Below are 19,831 nucleotides of genomic sequence, written 5' to 3' on the forward strand. Positions count from 1 at the left end.
CCCTGGTGCAGCATATTTGTTCATGGTCCCTGACACTACTGAATCCGGAACACGTACGTTATTTCTATCCTTTTTCTTTAACGCTTTCCCTTTATTTTGTTTTTATAACTTGGGCCAGGTGTGGATCAACGGTTTCAACCTGGGCCGCTACTGGCCCGCTCGCGGCCCACAGTTCGCCTTGTACGTGCCTGCTAGCATCCTGAGCACGGCCGTATCCAACAGTGTGACCACCCTAGAGCTGGAGGGGGGACCCATGCAACCCCGGGCGCTGTATCGTGGAGTTCACAAACACCCCAGGTCCTTAACGCCATTGTTAAGTCTGACCACAAACACCAGAGGACGCTGTTTCATAAAGAAGATCTCTTATGATGATCGCTGATCAAAAATGCACTTACTGTATTTATCTGGAACACAGGAGGTCGGTGGCACCTTAATTGGTGGAGCGGAATCAGTGGAATGGTATGAAACACATGAAACACTCCGTTCCACCCATTATTATGAGCTGTCCTCCCCTCAGCAGCCTCCACTGATCTGGAAGTGATCTATTTTGCACTGATCTTTTAAAAATCAGAGAGTAATGTTTGTAATTTAATCACGGGTGACTGTACCTTTAACATGACCTCTAAATAGTGTCTTAAAATCCGATACGACTTTGTTTACACGTGCGTCTCTATTCAAAGGGAATTAAGTATGCGTCATTTGAACAGTATGTATGTGTTTTTGGAAATGGAATCAAGTTCACAAAGGAAAATTACTCATTTAGAAGTGCTATGAACTTGAGTAGTACACTAAATTTAAGTTGAGGTCAGTGGTGCTCAAATCATGAGCCTGGAGGTTTTCTTTTTATGTCAAGGCACTACACAACCGAAAATACGCCTTTTAAAGGCCTTGTCCCCGATGTTCACTGAGATCGCATTCATGGTAAATGCTGGCATGTCTGCTAAAGTGTAAATTACCTTTAAAAGTATCTTATAGTGCGCTGCGCTATAGAGCGCCTTGAGTTAAATCCTGCCCTATATTGTGAATTGGGGAAGGATGATTGAGAAGGATGTGTGCTAAATGATCTGTGTCTTATTGTGTGCCACCTAACTGCAGGGATATTATGTTTTCATTGATTTCTGTAATGAACCATTTGGTGGATCTTGTAAATTAAAAGTTCTTGTGTTCAACTGAAAACCTGATGCTTCTATTAATAATTTGATTATTTCAAATATTTTGGGATTTCCTTATATCTTGGTTGTTATCATTTTTGTTAATGTGTTATTTAATGTGCAGGCACAATATTTATACATGTTTTAATACAATTTGGTGAATGCAATATGATGTCATAGAACCGCACAGATCTCAAGTTAGGATTTTAAATACAACCCTACATTAAAACAATCCAAATCTTAAATCCAACTATGGAACAATGAAAAGATGAACACAGGAGAGGAGTATATACAGCAGCAACACTATACACCCATTATTCATTCCAGAAGCCTCTGTTGTGGCCAACAGCCTCTATAAGCCTGCTCTGTAGTGTCTCTTTGGAGGGGTAGATGGGCAGCTGCAACAGAGAGTGACAGGTCAGCGCCTCTGGGAAATGCTGTTGGGAGGAGTTGAGAAGGGTTTGGACCCTCATCCTGATCTGGTTCATACCCAGGATGGGCACACGATCACAGCCAGTCAGGAACACTGAAGGGGCAAAGGTGGTAAAAGGGAGAGGGCAGTGAATGACAGAACAGAACGTTATTCTCAGTAGCCTACGTTATTGGTTCATCTGTTACAATGAAAATGTTTCATACTTACACAGAAACGCTTTCTTTTGATCCTCTGTCAGTTCCTCAAACACCTCCCAGAATGTGACGATGTTGGGATGCCCAGCATGGTACTCTCCTTCATACACAGTGTTCTAGTTTGGAGGAAAATGCCGTCAATTAATATGGTGAAGCAATAGACACTTGACACCATTCAAACCAATTGTCTAATCAATGTATCAAAACAACATTTTAGCTATGTTGCAGAACATGTTCACCATGAATCCCAAATCAACCCCAGGACACTTGTTTTTAAGGCTCCATCTTGCCCTCTGATAGGCTAGGTGACATTTCTGCATATATTATATGTTTTTACTTGTCTTAATGCTCTCAGATGTAGACAATTGGCTCGGGGTAGATTTGGGATTGAGCTTCAGTTATGTAGTAACAAAACATGGTTCTGACCTGTTTCAGCGTTTCCCAGTCGAAGTTCTCGTTCCCCACCATCACTCCCCTCAGTTCCTCTGGCTGGAAGAACTCCACCACGTCCATGTCACACACCTTGAAGAAGCCTTTCCTGAACTCTTCAAACACCACCTCTACTGACTGGTTGAAGATGTAGTTCACATAGGTGCCAACAAACTCCTTTCTGTCAAACGAATGACAGAGTCAGATATCCATTGAGTTGTAGATAGTATAGGTTTCTGTCAATTCCAGTTGATGTCAATTCAAGGAATGAGAAGCATCATTTACTTTCCATTATGATTTCTCCATTCATGCAATTATATTTCAATTTGAGATGATATTGCCGAAATGGAATTGACCCCAATCCTGGTAGCTGTAGCAATGGAAAAACGTGTCATTTTGTAAACCTTGTATTTTGTCAGTAGTAAATATTGCTATAATCTTACTTGTTAGCACTTGTGACGAGTTTTCCAGTTTCTTTAGGATCAAGTTCCACCGCTACGTCACCCCACATCACCTATAATAGTGAGTAATGAAAATAGTGAGGTAAATGAACAATGATAACACTTCAGACTGAGGGTATGGACAAATAGATGGGAGTGATCTGGGAAAGAGATACACACTGAAATAATATAATTGATCTTATGTTCAGTAATTCATACCACTTCACTTCAATTAACTACAGATGTAAGATCTTAATTTGAGCCAAAATGATACAGCTGGAAAAGAATCCTGCAGCAACAGGAAATGTGAATTATTATGTGTATTATAATGAATGGACATTTTTTGTAGGGGTTGACACATTTCTCGTATGGGCAAATCAAGTCTGTCATTTTAAAGTGTAAATTACTAACTTTAGAAGCCTTATAAAACCTTGAATACACTACAAGTTTGTATTTCCTGCTGTGCAGGAAAATTGTCAGCAACAAAAGAGTGATCAAATTAATATCCTACATCTATATTATGTTACATTTTATTTGTTCATCGATCAAACTGTTTGAATGCAATACATACTGAGAAAGTCATGTCCATGTTTTCAACATCATCATCAGGGTAATCCAAGATGTACTGCAAACTCCTTCAAAAGCATTGAAAATAAAATGTGACAATAGATGTGACAATTATAAATCGGCAATCAATAAATCATGATGCTTTCATAAATGAAAAACTATTTATCCACATAATGAATAATTGCTTATCCACACAGAGCAAGTGCCCTGCCCCTGAGATGCAATAAAATGCATTGAGATGCAATTTCTTAATCTGTCCTTGGTGTCCTTATAACAAATACAACTGCCTGTACTGTAATACATTACTGACTAAGGGATAACAATATATTATGGTCTGAACTTACCCTGCTTCAATGGGGCTAAACTCTCTCAGGTCCTCTAAAGAGGGCTTGATGTTCACCAGCTTCTTGAAGAAGGCCATGGGGAAAGGGAGGTGCACCATGTTGTTGTTGTACAGGGCCATCCCACACAGAACCCCAAACAGGAAATAACGCTTCTCCTCCACTCTAGGCTGTTAGTGAGGATGTGTTGGACAAGAGACAAGAAATACGCCATGAGTGAAAGTATAGGACATGCTGTTGTTAACCTGGGGAAAATGATAGCTTAATATACATTAAAGGGAAGGTACTGTGGTTTCTACAATACAGCAGTAGGCTAGTAATACAGTAGTAATACAGTAGTAGACCCTCTCTAGGAACATATCTTTAACAGTGTTTCACTACCAGCACATTTGAAGCTATTTGAAAGTACAATGATTATCGATATAAAATAATCTGTTGAGGAGCAGAAAACCTCATAATCCAAGTGTAACTTCCCTAAACGTGCCTCACCATTGCAGGGAACCAGGCCAGCGTCTTGTTGTCGTTGTACATGAACATCCCAGACTCAGGGACCAACAGCTTATCAAACAAATGGAGGAAGAAGTCCCTTTTGTAGACAGCTGTCAGTGTTGCATCCTCATCGAAATACACCTGAGAGGTAAGCAGTACATTTTGGCATAGCCCTTCTCTGTTCAAAACATTGTCTCATCATATTTAAAAATATGGACTTACCACAAGGGACCTCTTGAAGGTACTGTGATATGCTACACTCAGTTGATGGAAAGTGTCTTCGATGAGTGACGCTCTCCTCAGCCTCAGCTCAAAGAACGGAGCAGGCGCCGCCACGAGGAACATGTCAAAAGGCCACATGCCAGTTCTTTGGCGATTGTTAGGGGGATTCTTCAATACAGTACAATACTAAGTCTTCAGTTAGTGCTTTTCTAGTACAAGACAGGTATTACTTTCAACCAGTTTCCCCCATCAACAAGGTTAAGAAATATTGTTGGTTTCTTCAGTATTGATGGTCAACACTCCAGAGCTACTTGGAATGCAGGCGTTTTGCTCCAGCCCTGTTCTAACACACCTGATTCAGCTAATCAAGATCCTGGTGAGCAGCTGATTAGTAGGACCATGTGTTAGAGCAGGGCAAGAGCAAAAGCCTGCATACACAGTCAGTTGGTCTCTAGTAGGGGGTTTAGCCACCCTGATTTATAGTATCTGCTGTATATTATAATACTATATATTGAGAAGCAAGTTTCATTACCTTTGTGAGTGCAGCGTTGATGTTAAAAACTTTTATCTTGCTCTGCAGATTCATCAAGAATGGGTAACGACAAAAGATGGCAGGTGTCTGATCCTGAAAGTGATGTAAAAGAAAACATACAATGCATCTCAAAAGCCTAAAGTAGCTTCCTCTCCATCTTATTTCATTCGTCTGCACTGATAAAACCAAAAATTCAAGAGGCAGACTGATTCTCTAGTAGGAAACCACCATTGTCTGTTTTTTCAGATCATTGTAGATGAAGCATAGGAAGCTTCTATTGAGATGCAGCCTTTGACACTAAATCTTAACAAAACAACAAACAAACACCTCAAGACTGAGACTAGATAACTTTACTTTTCTTACCTGCTTTGACAATGAACGCCAAAGCTTCACATCTTCCTCTAGAAACATGGGATTGAACTCAATATCCTCCAAACAAAAAGAACTGTCGGGAACAATGTGGGTCCCACCAGCCTTTTGGTTTGCCTTTTAAATAATATACAAAAGTCAAGGAGCTTTAATATGACAAGAAAATACTTTATAAATAAATGAAGTGTATTAGCAAAATATAATTGTGTATCAGCAAAATGTTTTTTCATCAACTCTCAGTTACGGTTTCATTGATTTGTGCAATAAAGTAAATACATAGGCTCCATTAAAATGACCCTGGCACCATGTTGGGACCGGATGTTGCCTGTTCAAAATGGTCAACAACTTTATCAAATTGATTGTAAGGGCAGAGATGCATGGACACTGACTCTGTGGAGATGGTCGAGGACCTGGAACAGGTGTTTGAGGCCAGGGGTGCGGAGATGGGTAGTTGTCAGAATCACCGATAGGGCCTTCTTCCACATCCTAATGTGCTTGGTCGTGACAGAGAGCTTCAGTGAGGACCACCAGTCAACTACAGGATATCTTAACGAAGAGATTAATTATGCAATTTCTTCTCAAAACATTCACTGAGGGCATAGAATTAATCCTTCAGGGTGTGCACGTGCGTTTTAGCTCAGCACAAACAAACCTATTTCAAATCATCAAGAACTTTGTGATTTACCCAGATCCAGATTTGTTTGCACTTTAGCCAACTCCTCTGACTATCATTGCCATGCTATGTCAACATATTTGGCATGGCAACGAATGACCAAAGTAAAGAGTTGCTTTAATTGGTTAAAGCATAAACAGCTCTGCGACAATGTTATTGTTGATTAGTTGAATTTGGGGTGACACACTTAACATTTTAAATGGACAGCAACATTACCGAGGACCTGCATCTTGTCGGGGTGCAGTTTGAGGATAGCAGCAGCAACGGCTTCAGTGAGATCTGTCCTTCTGTGCTGTTTGTGAAGGACCCTCAGGAGCTCAGGGAGAACCAGGTAGACCCTCAAGCCCTCCACTCCAATGGGCTCCTCATTCAGGGAGGGAAGCAGTGTGTGCTGGACAACAGCTTCAACCTAGTACAATGAAAGTGGTGTATGTCATTCAAATGATAATGACAAGTATTTCAGCAATTTGATGTGCTATTGAACAGATATGGCAAGATAAAGACAACTAGGAATTAGATTACATGTATACCGGTATATTATATAAATATGTTGACAGAATACCTCAGTCAAAACTTTGTCCTTTTTCGCCAGCTTCCGGAATGCGCCTTGGACGAGTGAAAAATCCAGGCCAGACTGTTTTGGTGAGGTTTGGTAATGTTTGTCACAACTAATAAAAGCAAGAAAAAAAATGTCAATATATATGCCATATTTAAATCAGTATACTTTGATAATGTTATATTTCAAACATAAGTCAATCATTTGAACCAATATTATATACTGTTACCTTTTATCAAGAAAACTCCCATTTAAACATGATGCAGAAGAAAACATTTTTGTGATTTCCCTGCAAATACAAGTTTGAGTAATCTTTTAGTTCAGTATTTGACCGTACATAAACAAAATAAGGAAATAACAACAACGGTAAATGATAGTTACTTATATCATACTTACTTCTGTCCTTTTTTCCATGATTTTGAATCACATTCTGAGATCCATTTGTAAATGATTTCTTCATCTATAGCTTGTTGTGTCACTTTGCCCACACTTGACCTGAGATTGTTAGACCTTTCTTCAGACTCCTGGGAAGATGACAATGTGATGCAACGTATCACAGCAATGTTAAGTACAAAGGACAAACTATGTCCTGTTTTGCTAACTCATTGTTTCAAACCCGAATTGTGTCCATACCTGACCAAGAGTGCACAATGCAAAGGAATGGTTTCCTCCAGCAAAAATGTGTTCAATTTTCTGGTCATCAATCTGGTCTGAAATGTTGACAAAAATAGTTGATGATCAAGTTAATGCGATTTCATGTTTTACTTCATGTTATTTTAGTTGAGTATTGAAATAAGCATTTGTTGAGTTGACTTTTATTCAAGTTTGATCTGTTCTGAAAATGCGTGTACTCTGGCTAATGTTATACCATAAATGAATGTTTTACCTGGCAGTTGTACTGGAAGGGGCACAGACTGATCAATCTTTACTGCATTTCCCAGCTGCCCTTGCTCTCCGCACCCAAATGAGTAGATCTTATTGGAGGGCCCCACAAATGCTAATGTGTGGTGTCTAAAGTGGCAAACGGACAGAGAAAACATTTCTCAAATCAACAATGAATTCTAAAAAGGTCTTATGCTAAGATGAAAATAACCAAACAGGTTCTACATCACAATTTTTGTTGTGTCACAACATTTTGTAAATTCCAGATCATGTGTAATAAGTGTAGCCTACCTTCCACAGGCTATCTGGGTCACCTTTGACCCCCAGAGTTGCCCCACCACTCGAGGTCGTAGTTCATCTCGGAGACAGTTGTGTCCAAGCTGTCCATAGCGGCCTGAGCCAAATGTGAACACCACACCTCCCTAGAACAAAATCAACCCAGACAGTTATCATACAGTGTTTTCCTCTAGTTAATGAGGATGTTTCAATACAAAATTCCAGGGAACTAAAAACTAAAACATTTAATTTCTTAGAAATATAGGAGAAAACACATCATGACAAGAGAGACAACACTACATAAAGAGAGACCTAAGACAACAACACAATATGGCAGCAACACATGACAACACAGCATGGTAGCAACACAACATGACAGCAACATGGTAGCAACACAACATGGCAGCAGCACAACATGGTAGCAGCACAAAACATGGTACAAACATTATTGGGCACAGACAACAGCACAAAGGGCAAGAAGGTAGAGACAACAATACATCATGCAAAGCAGCCACAACTGTCAGTAAGAGTGTCCATAATTGAGTCTTTGAATGAAGAGATTAAACTGTCCAGTTTGAGTGTTTGTTGCAGCTCGTTCCAGTCGCTGGCTGCAGCGAACATTGAGACACCAATATAAATAAACGCACATAAAATGCAGACATATTGTATGGTCCAAACAACATTTAGTTCAAATGATAGGGAAAAGTGTAATTATGTCAGACAGATATACAACCTTTGTCAGAACGGCAGTATGTTCTCCCCCACATGAAATCAAAACAGTCTTATTCAGATTCAGGCAATCAACAGGAGCTGGGGCATGTCTGTCTACAGAAAATTGGGTTTGTTTTATTGTTATTATTATATATTATTTTTTATAATTATTTATTTACATCACATAACCCTCAAACACACGACACATTGTGCTCTCATCCTGGTTAAAATAGTTTTTAGACAGAAAAAGCACATTTCTGTACTTTTCTTTATTTGTTTCACCTAAAACCACCAAAGAATGTGGTTGTTAATAGATAAATCAGGAGTCTCCAGCTACAGCCTGAGAGAGCTACTGAGTGTGAAGACTTTTGTTTAAACCCAACACTAACACACCTGTTTCAAATAATGTACTGTTCAGGGTCTTCGGTATGGACCTTGATTATTTCAATATATTTAACAAAAGTCAACACATATGCTATTGTGTAATGTATACTGTACCTGTTGTGTCCCCTAGCAGAGAACCCGGCCCTCTTCAGACAGTAAAACAACATGAGAATCTCCACAACTCAGAGCCCGAATCGTCTCCTTACGTTTCACACTCTCTAAAGCACATAAAACATATGATTGGGCAACTCAAGAAAATATATTATAAAAATTGATTGGAAAGGAGATTAGACCTACTCAGTTTCCCTGTGAATCTTCTCCCATCTTGGTCCTCTTGAATCTGTGCGACAGACACTAGTCTCCCATTATTTCTGATAAACGCGACCACACTGTTACCTGCGGACAGACCCTGAATTTTAGATTTAAGGTGTATCAAATTAACGCAACTAATATCCGTTTTGGTCGTATCTAAACCATTCGGCTTCACTAAACCAAAGCCATTACGACTATCCTCTCCCCATGAAATCATTGTTGTGTTATATTCTTAAACAAGTCCATACAGATTCTAACACTTGAAGGAGAGACACCTGCCGATGTGTCCGACTCAATGATGGGTTTATATGACTGCAACCAACCATGACCAGGGGCGGAAATCCTGGGGGGGACGGGGGGGACACGACCCCCCCATTCTGGGAAAAATATGATTTGTCCTCCCCAATATATCACTGAAACATAACTATGTAATTTAAATAATATTAATAATATGCAATGAAAGCAATTGTGCTGATTATAGACACTTAATAGCGCGTTTTTAAGTTTCAAAAGATTGCAACCCCCCACCCTTTGCCTCACAATGGTTTGATCCACTGCCAGTTCCTTAGCTTGCTAGGTAACAGAGAGGTTGTATCTACTGTCTGAATGGCACTCAATGCACGTAACTGACGTGAGGTTAATCCAGTCAATCGCGCACACACACTAGCTGAATATGCAGAGCTAGCGCGCAAATATTAACTATTAAGCTAGCTAGTACCTATTCCATTTATGTGGCGTCGTCAAAGATGGAATCAGCATGCAGATGATGTAAGTTAGTGCTTCAAAGTCCCTGTGATAAGGTTAGCGATAAACTGAAATCCAAACTGAACAGAACTACACTCTCTTCTACCATTGTCTTAAATATATTTAATGGTCTCGTTGCAAAAGCTAAATTGTCGCAAGTGAACTTTTATTTATTTATTTTATTTCACCTTTATTTAACCCGGTGTAACGGCGTTGGTAGTCGTGGTTTAGGAATGAGGCGCAGGAAGCAACGAGCACAGGGAGTGTTGTTTTTTAATAACACTTTGAGAAACAAAACCAAAGTTCCCAAACACAGGGGAATACATAAGGTGTGACAATGCCAAGCCGAATATGAACAAGACAGTCGGAAACAACAATTAATCCCGCACGAAATGGAGCGGGCCAGCTAACCTAAATAGCCCCTCTAATGGCTAATTGACCACAGGTGTTCTAAAATAAAAAAAAAGGGAAAAGCAAAGGGAATCGGTGGCAGCTAATAGGCCGGTGACGACGACCGCCGAGCGCCACCCGAGCAGGAGGGGGCGCCACCGTCAGTGGGAATCGTGACACCCGGGTAGCAAAGATTATAGCAAACACCACTGAAACTGAATTGGTGCTCGCTAGCTTTGCAAATTCAGCTATTGTTGGAAGCCAGCCAATATGAAACAAACTATTAAAATTACAAAAGGTTGCAGCATATGTTGTGTAAATGGTGAACTCATACAGCTGTCAACTCTTGTCATTTTAATCCGTTTCACATTTGTTAGCTACCTTTTAGATCGAAGCCCAAATAGAATGATTGAAGATGATAGAAGCCCATCTCCTACTGTAAATAACCTACACACTGTGTGTGTAGCCAGCCAGCCAGCCAGGTAGAAAAATGGCAGAAAAATAAAAGACGGACATCAGAGTATTTTTCAATACACCAAAACGCATAGTAAGAACCCTAGTAGCCTAAAATCTCAAAGACTAGTTGATAAAATGTTCATAAGAAAGAAATGAAATTCTAATGGAAATGTTTCACAATGATGTCATTAGGCAGAGCAGGCAACAGATGGCACACAGACAGCAGAGTTGGGGACAGATATGCAGGGACAGACTGGCAGAGACAGGGAGTTTCAGGTAAGTTTGTTGAGTCTTTGTTTGGCAACATTATGAAAGGTTCTAAATTTTTTTGACTTGTAAAATAGGAACATAATTGGAAAATGCCATGGATACCCCCACTCTCAACTTAAACTGGTGACTGAACTAAGATTTGTTAAAGGCAATGGTATTGCTGTTGTGATTAGTTGTGTAGTTTTGGGTACCGGTAGTTAGGAGTACGGGAAACACCTTATTTCTTTGGTTCCTCAATATACATTTACCATATTACAATGTAGGCTATGTTTTATAGCACTACTTTTGGTGTCCCCCTCAGGAATTGCTCTTGAGAACATTTCATGTAATTGTCCCCTCCAAAGTTGATATCAGATTTTCGCCAATGACCATGACATACAGAAAGACTAATCATCATCATTATCATTATCATCAACAAAACAGGAAACTAAAATGAATCTTAAATTAAACTGTATTTATAGAGGGCATAAAAGAAAACACACCTACAAGCAAATATAAATACAGTTTCGAATAGTTACTTATGGCGCAAGGCCAAAAACGAAAGTGAACGTCTATTGACAATAACAGCCCAGTTATCTTGGAAATAGCCTACAATAAACTGACGTATTTGACACACATGATAATGCTTCAAACATTACCACCCAGTCGATACCTCGCTAGATGCATTTCAGTGGAACTGGCTGCAACGCCTACTTTATGCTGTGTGACTGCTAAATGCTCAACTGAAAATTGTTTAGGAGTTTGAAAAGACCCATGCCTCAGAGACGTCCCTCATATTTGCCGTTTTTTTTTTCTTAAGATTTTAAATTAATTACCAAACTTCATTTTTAAGCTCACGTTTATCATTATTTTTTCAAAAAATAACTGTCAGCAGTATTTTTCGGAGGGTGCACACTGACTTAACCAGGCAGAGTAAAGAAAATACTCAAATTGGTTAAATTGTTGGGTTATGATACTATACACCAGTGTGGCAGTTGTACTAAACTACTAAGGCATAAACGTTCTAAAATAATCAATGTCCATCATTAGTTAAAATGACAATTGAACAGGTAAATAGGTATATAATAACCTATGCAGAAAGGAGGAATGGGAGTTTGAAATACTTTTACTATTCGAATAGTAACATTCATTTTTGTCTTATATCCGGATATATGAAATACATGTGGTTTTTAAAAACCTACGTTTTAAACCTGAACCCAGCTATGCGAGGGAGAAGATGGTACTTTATTGTTGCAGCTGTGGAAGAACAGGAAAGAGAGATGGGAGCGAGCAGACCGAGGGAGAGAGAGACGCCAAGACAACTCCGCTACAGCCAACACTAGCTAGCTAACTTGCAGCAGCGACAATGTTATTTATTATGGAGAATAAGAACACCTCCTCCCAACTGCCCACTGCACTGAGGATAGGAAACTGTCACCACCGATAAATCCACTATAATTGAGAATTTCAATAAGCATTTTTCTACGGCTGGCCATGCTTTCCACCTGGCTACCCCTACCGCGGTCAACAGCACTGCACCCCCCACAGCTATGCGCCCAAGCCTTCCCCAGTTCTCCTTCTCCCAAATCCAGTCAGCTGATGTTCTGAAAAAGCGGCAAAATCTGGACCCCTACAAATCAGCCGGGCTAGACAATCTTGACCTTTTCTTTCTAAAATTATCTGCCGAAATTGTTGCAACCCCTATTACTAGCCTGTTCAACCTCTCGTGTTGTCTGAGATTCCCAAAGATTGGAAAGCAGCTGCTGTCATCCCCCTCTTCAAAGGGGGAAGGGGACATTCTTGACCCAAACTGCTACAGACCTATATCTATCCTACAATGTCTTTCTAAGGTCTTCGAAAGCCAAGTCAACAAACAGATTACCGACCATTTCGAATCCCACCGCACCTTCTCCGCTATGCAATCTGGTTTCAGAGCTGGTCATGGGTGCACCTCAGCCACGCTCAAAGTCCTAAACGATATCGTAACCACCATCGATAAGAAATAATACTGTGCTGCCGTATTCATTGACCTGGCCAAAGCTTTCGACTCTGTCAATCACCACATCCTAATCGGCAGACTCAATAGCCTTGGTTTCTCAAATGATTGCCTCACCTGGTTCTCCAACTACTTCTCTGATAGAGTTCAATGTGTCAAATCGGATGGCCTGTTGTCCGGGCCTCTGGCAGTCTCTATGGGGGTGCCACAGGGTTCAATTCTTGGGCCAACTCTTTTCTCTGTATACATCAATGAGGTCGCTCTTGCTGCTGGTGAGTCTCTGATCCACCTCTACGCAGACGATACCATTCTATATACTTCTGGCCCTTCTTTGGACACTGTGTTAACAACCCTCCAAACGAGCTTCAATTCCATACAACTCTCCTTCCGTGGCTTCCAACTCCTCTTAAATACAAGTAACACTAAATGCAATGCTCTTCAACCGATCGCTGCCCGCACCTGCCCGCCCGTCCAGCATCACTACTCTGGACGGTTCTGACTTAGAATATGTGGACAACTACAAATACCTAGGTGTCTGGTTAGACTGTAAACTCTCCTTCCAGACTCACATCAAACATCTCCAATCCAAAGTTAAATCTAGAATTGGCTTCCTATTTCGCAACAAAGCATCCTTCACTCAGGCTGCCAAACATACCCTCGTAAAACGGACCATCCTACCGATCCTCGACTTCCGCGAAATAGCCTCCAATACCCTACTCAATAAACTGGATGCAGTCTATCACAGTGCCATCCGTTTTGTCACCAAAGCCCCATATACTACCCACCACTGCGACCTGTACGCTCTCGTTGGCTGGCCCTCGCTTCATACTCGTCGCCAAACCCACTGGCTCCAGGTCATCTACAAGACGCTGCTAGGTAAAGTCCCCCCTTATCTCAGCTCACTGGTCACCATAGCAGCACCCCCCTGTAGCACGCGCTCCAGCAGGTATGTCTCTCTGGTCACCCCCAAAGCCAATTCCTCCTTTGGCCGTCTCTCCTTCCAGTTCTCTGCTGCCAATGACTGGAACGAACTAAAAAAATCTCTGAAACTGGAAACACTTATCTCGCTCACTAGCTTTAAGCACCAGCTGTCAGAGCAGCTCACAGATCACTGCACCTGTACATAGCCCATCTATAATTTAGCCTAAACAACTACCGCTTCCCCTACTGTATTTATTTATTTTGCTCCTTTGCACCCCATTATTTCTATTTCTACTTTGCACTTTCTTCCACTACAAATCTACCATTCCAGTGTTTTACTTGCTATATTGTATTTACTTTGCCACCATGGCCTTTTTTGCCTTTACCTCCCTTATCTCACCTCATTTGCTCACATTGTATATAGACTTATTTTTCTACTGTATTATTGACTGTATGTTTGTTTTACTCCATGTGTAACTCTGTGTTGTTGTATGTGTCGAACTGCTTTGCTTTATCTTGGCCAGGTCGCAATTGTAAATGAGAACTTGTTCTCAACTTGCCTACCTGGTTAAATAAAGGTGAAATAAAAAAATAAAAAAATAAATTATCACCCCATATAACAGTGTCTATATTGACTGGAGTAGCCTATTGGATTCGACAACACTTCCTGTAGCTACTCACCCCAACGCTAGGCATCGCCTTTTCATGGAATCCAGTGGGCTGCTATAGGATTAGCTAGCCTAGCATGCTGACGAAAAACTAACATTCATTAACAACTAGCAGTATTTCAATCTTCTCAATTTGTCAGTTGGGATAATTAGGAGTACACCGCTGTATTCCATTCCTGGATTGAGGTACTTTTTCCGAGCCATATCTCTCGCCGGCTCCGAGCAGTCTTGATCGTGTCATAGCAGCATTCCGACTAGAGAGAGAACTTAATGAAGAGTTTGAGTTGATTTATTCTTGCTCACAGATGAAACTGAAGAAATGCAGAATTTACATTATTAATCATTGCAAAACACTAATTTAAAATACATAATACATAACACGTGACATGCATAGAATATTGAACAATTGAAAACATTACAGGACATTTTTCATGATGGCAATGTAAATATTAAAATGGGATTTAAAAAAGATATAATTTTTGGGAGAACCATTTAAGAGCTAGAGTTATTATACAGTCTGATAGCAGTGGGTAGAGTGACGTTTTCACAGGCGGTTCGTTTGGGCAGTTATGCAGGACAGTTGATGGCTGTTTCTCAGGAGCCTGGTGGTGCAGTTACCTCTTTTTGGAGGGAGCAGGTCATTCAGTGGATGGTCAAGAGTGTGCATGTCCTTCACCAGATGCACTGCAGTCTGCTCTCGCCTGCTCTGCAGTGAGGGGAGCTGTGGTTGGACTGCTCCAACTCTGGAGATGGTCCTCAAGGCCCTCCTCTGCACCCTGTCTAGTTGGGCCTGCTACTTTTTACTGCATCCAACTAACATCACTCCATCGTATTTCAGACAAGGTCTAACCAGTATAGTATACACTGTGACCAGATCTTCAGTGGGTAGGCCATTTCTGGCAAGACCATTCAAAAAGTGCAGGCATTTTGAGGCCTTCCTCACTGACTGCTCCACGTGTGTCACCACTGAGGTTAGAGTCTAGATGAAAACCAAGATACTTAGTTGTTCTTACCACTGGTACTTCCTGTCCTTCTAGGATTAGTGATGTGGGTTGTGGATGATCTCTAGAAATAACATGTCCGAATTTCCACATACTTTTTCCCATTCAGAAGCATGTTGTTGGATGTGGCCCACTCTTCCAGCTGCTTTGCCTCCAAGCCCATGGAAATGTCCTCTTTGATGCTCGTTAATGGTATGGCTCGGGACAGCCCTACATCGTCCAGTGTCCAGAGTGTCACTGAAGACAACTTTTCGGGTGGACATGTGAAGGAGAAACAGATATGGTGCAACCGCGCCCCCTGTGGCACACCAGAGGTGACCTCTGACCAAGGGCTAAAAGTGCCATTTGCCATCACCCTCTGCATTCTTCCTGTGGTGTAGCTGTGGAGCCAGGCTAGTAACCTTGGACACAGTTCAATGTCAGACAGATGTTGCAGGAGCTTTGCGTGATCTATTCGATCAATGGCTTTTGACATATCAGCAAGTAACACCCTCACCATTGTTGTTTTTGTGGAGTCGGTAGCTGTCAGCCAGGAGTGTGTGGCTTTAACAAGTGCGGTAGTAGTGCTGGACTTTGGTAGGTAGACATACTGATTTGTGCACTCAGATAAAACTGTTGGCATTAGTTGTTTTTTTTATGAAGCTCTCTTGGATTTTTTCCAAGGAATGACGTCCAGTCGGATTCTGGCTAGGCTACAATACCTTCAGAAAGTATTCATACCTCTTGACTTATTCCACATTTTGTTGTGTTACAGCCTGAATTGAAAATGTATTAAATATTTGTTTTCTCTCACCCATCTACACACAATACCCCATAATGACGAAGTGAAAATACGTTTTTAGAAATTTATTGCACATTTATTGAAAATGAAATACAGATATGTTTCATTTACATAAGAATTCACACCCCTGAGTCAATACTTTGTAGAATTACCTTTGGCAGCGATTACAGCTCTGAGTCTTTCTGGATAAGTCTCTAAGGAATTATTCAGTTGAATGCTAGAAGCTTGATCCAAAAGCTAGATTTGATTGAAATACTGGTCTCACAATCACATGCTGACATAATGATTATATCTGAATCCTGGCTCTGTGTCTCTGTTCCAGACTCAGATGTTCTATTAGCTGGTTACAATATCTTCAGAGCAGACAGAGTGGGTAGAGGAGGAGGTATTGCCCTATATGTTAAATGCAACCTAGATGTCACTGTGTCCATTTCAACTTCTGTTCCGAAACAGTATGAATGCTTAGTTCTAAATGTGGTCCTTGGTCATAATGCACTATTAACGCTAGCGGGGGTTTATCGCCCACCCTCAGCTCCGGTATCTGCACTAAGCAAATTGTTTGAGTTAATGTCTAATTATGTAAACTCTGAATTATTGATTATTGGAGATCTCAATCTGGACTGGCTGATGCCAGCATCGTTTAAATTAAAATATATTTGTAACGAACTAAATCTTACTCAATAACTATACCTACCCGTCCTAATCCAAAAGACCCCCAAAAATCTACATTAATAGACCTTATCTTAACAAATACACCTCACAAATATATAGCTAGTGGGTATTTGCTAATGACATCAGTGACCACTGCCCTATTGCATGTATCAGAGATACTAGGCTAAAAACCCTGACCCACGTATAATTCTAAAGAGAAATTATAAACACTTCTCAGAGCAAGCCTTTATCTATGACCTTTATTATTCAGAGCTTTTATCCGTAAACTGCATAATGGACCCAGTTTTAGCGTTCTCTTTCTTTTCATCAATTTTTACCTTCATGGCTGATAAACACGCCCCGTTAAAGCGACTTAGGGTAAAAAATCGAACTAATCCTTGGTTCTTCTCTGATTTGAAAATCCTTTTCCTGCAAAAGAATCAAGCATGGGCCTTGGCGAGGAAAACTGGTGAAACAGCTGATTGGCTGCTTTTTAGGCAATTGAGAAATAAATGGACCGGAGGAATAAAAAAGGCAAAATCTAGGTATTTTCTTGATGCTATGACAGAGTCTGCTGGTGATCACGCTAAATTCTGGAAAACTGTCAACTCACTTAAACAAGTAAACTCCTTGACTTCCCTGCCGAAGCAAATTACATCGGAATCTGGGATCATCAGTGACCGAACTGAAATTTGTGATGTTTTTAATAAGCATTTTATTTCTGCTGGTTTTCTTTTTGAAAGAAAAAATGGCCAACATGATCCTGACCGGTCTATTGTTTCAGCCCCTCGGCCTTTAGCTGATGTGGAAAACAGTAATCCGGTTTTTAATTTTCAAAAAGTCACAGTAGATGAGGTCTTATCTGCACAATCTGCTATAGATTCTAAGAAATCATTAGGCGCTGACAATCTGGATCCATATTTACTCAAGTGTGCGGCACCTATTATTGCTGGTGTAGTGACGCATATTTTTAATCAAACATTTGTCGTAGGAAAGATTCCTAAATCTTGGAAAACCGCTTTTGTTTTACCACTCCTCAAGGGAGGTGATGGTAGTGAATTGGATAATTATCGGTCCATCTCTAAGCTCTCCTGTTTGACTAAAATTCTAGTCACTGGTGAATAGGCAACTACAATCTTTTTTAACTGTTAACAATACTCTTTCTAGTAATCAATCTGGCTTTAGACCTAAACACAGTACTATTACGGCCACTGTACGTGTTGTAAATGCTATTACTAATGCCCTAGATAATAGAAAGTACTGTGCCGCCTTGTTCATAGATTTATCTAAAGCTTTTGACACTGTAGACCATGCGATACTTTTGGGTAAGCTGTCATCAATAGGACTGGGACCGGATGCCTGTCGTTGGTTTCATGACTATCTAAAGGATAGAAGTCAGGCTGTTAGAGTCGACGGCATCCAGTCAGAGCCATTGGAGTTGGTTAAAGGGGTCCCACAAGGTTCTATACTTAGTCCATTACTGTTCACTCTCTACATAAACAATATCGGTGATGAGATAAGAAGGTGTCAAATTCATTTATATGCTGATGACACTGTCATGTACTCTATCGCTTCAACGGCTGACCAAGCATTATCACTATTGGAGACAGATTTTAAGATATTACAAGGGTCTTTTATACAGCTGAAACTTGTTTTAAATGCAAAGAAAACACATTTTATGATTTTTAATAGGTTAAAAAAGTTGGTTGAAAATACACTTGCACTTACGAGCTTAAATGGTTCTCGAATTAATCTGGTCTGCATATAAATACTTAGGGATATGGTTGGATGATAAACTGTCTTTTAAAATGCATATTGACGAACTTTGTAAACGGCTAAAAATCAAGCTAGGCTTCCTCTATAGAAACAGGACATGCTTGTCCTCTACAAATAGAAGACAAATTGTGCAAGCTACTTTTATGTCTGTTATAGATTATGGGGATATTATCTACATGCATGCTATGGAATCAACACTTAAATCGCTGGATCCTACTTAACGTCCCATCCGAAAGACGGCACCCTACACAGGGCAATGTCCCCAATCACTGACCTGGGGCATTGGGATATTTGATTTTATACCAGAGGAAAGAGTGGCTCCTACTGGCCCTCCAACACCACTTCCAGCAGCATCTGGTCTCCCATCCCATAATGACAATTACAACAAAACTGAATGAACACTTATTTTAACTTAATATAATACATCAATAAAATCAATTTAGCCTCAAATAAATAATTAAACATGTTCAATTTGGTTAAAATAATGCAAAAACAAAGTGTTGGAGAAGAAAGTAAAAGTGCACTATGTGCCATGTAAGAAAGCTAATGTTTAAGTTCCTTGCTCAGAACATGAGAACATATGAAAGCTGGTCGTTCCTTTTAACATGAGTCTTCAATATTCCCAGCTAAGAAGTTTTAGGTTGCAGTTATTATAGGAATTATAGGACTATTTCTCTCTATACGATTTGTATTTCATATACCTTTGACTATTGGATGTTCTTATAGGCACTTCAGTATTGCCAGTGTAACAGTATAGCTTCCGCCCCTCTCCTCGCTCCTACCTGGGCTCAAACCAGGAACACATCGACAACAGCCACCCTCGAAGCAGCGTTACCCATGTAGAGCAAGGGAAACAACTACTCCAAGTCTCAGAGCGAGTGACGTTTGAAACGCTATTAGCGCGCACCCGCTAACTAGCCAGCCATTTCACATCGGTTACACCAGCCTAATCTTGGGTGTTGACAGGCTTGAAGTCATAAACAGCGCAATACATTGCGAAGAGCTGCTGGCAAAACGCACGAAAGTGCTGTTTTGAATGAATGCTTACGAGCCTGCTGCTGCCAACCATCGCTCAGTCAGACTGCTCTATCAAATCATAGACTTAATTATAACATAATAACACACAGAAACACAAGCCTTAGGTCATTAATATGGTAGAATCCGGAAAACTATCACGTTTATTCTTTCAGTGAAATACGGAACCGTTCCGTATTTTATTTAACGGGTGGCATCCATA

General features: G+C 40.5%; 2 protein-coding genes across 2 annotated transcripts; both read right to left on the reverse strand.

The window, feature by feature from the left end:
* Positions 1-1,233: 1,233 nt before the first annotated feature.
* On the reverse strand, positions 1,234-6,734 carry LOC115191922 (probable E3 ubiquitin-protein ligase HERC3). The gene is made up of 14 exons (XM_029749955.1): positions 6,626-6,734; positions 6,403-6,508; positions 6,057-6,249; positions 5,557-5,702; positions 5,162-5,284; positions 4,799-4,891; positions 4,267-4,434; positions 4,045-4,185; positions 3,559-3,725; positions 3,219-3,282; positions 2,651-2,721; positions 2,205-2,388; positions 1,792-1,894; positions 1,234-1,677 (listed from the first exon to the last, which is right to left on the reverse strand). The coding sequence occupies exons 1-14, from the start codon at positions 6,670-6,672 to the stop codon at positions 1,466-1,468; spliced, it is 1,818 nt and encodes a 605-aa protein (XP_029605815.1). The 5' UTR covers positions 6,673-6,734; the 3' UTR covers positions 1,234-1,465.
* Positions 6,723-8,473, reverse strand: LOC115191605 (E3 ISG15--protein ligase HERC5-like). Its single transcript, XM_029749391.1, has 6 exons — positions 8,467-8,473; positions 8,288-8,379; positions 7,570-7,700; positions 7,283-7,407; positions 7,030-7,106; positions 6,723-6,920 (listed from the first exon to the last, which is right to left on the reverse strand). The coding sequence occupies exons 1-6, from the start codon at positions 8,471-8,473 to the stop codon at positions 6,789-6,791; spliced, it is 564 nt and encodes a 187-aa protein (XP_029605251.1). The 3' UTR covers positions 6,723-6,788.
* Positions 8,474-19,831: the final 11,358 nt, after the last annotated feature.

The sequence above is a fragment of the Salmo trutta genome, chromosome 4, assembly GCF_901001165.1.
Source record: "Salmo trutta chromosome 4, fSalTru1.1, whole genome shotgun sequence".
Taxonomy (NCBI): Eukaryota; Metazoa; Chordata; class Actinopteri; order Salmoniformes; family Salmonidae; genus Salmo; species Salmo trutta.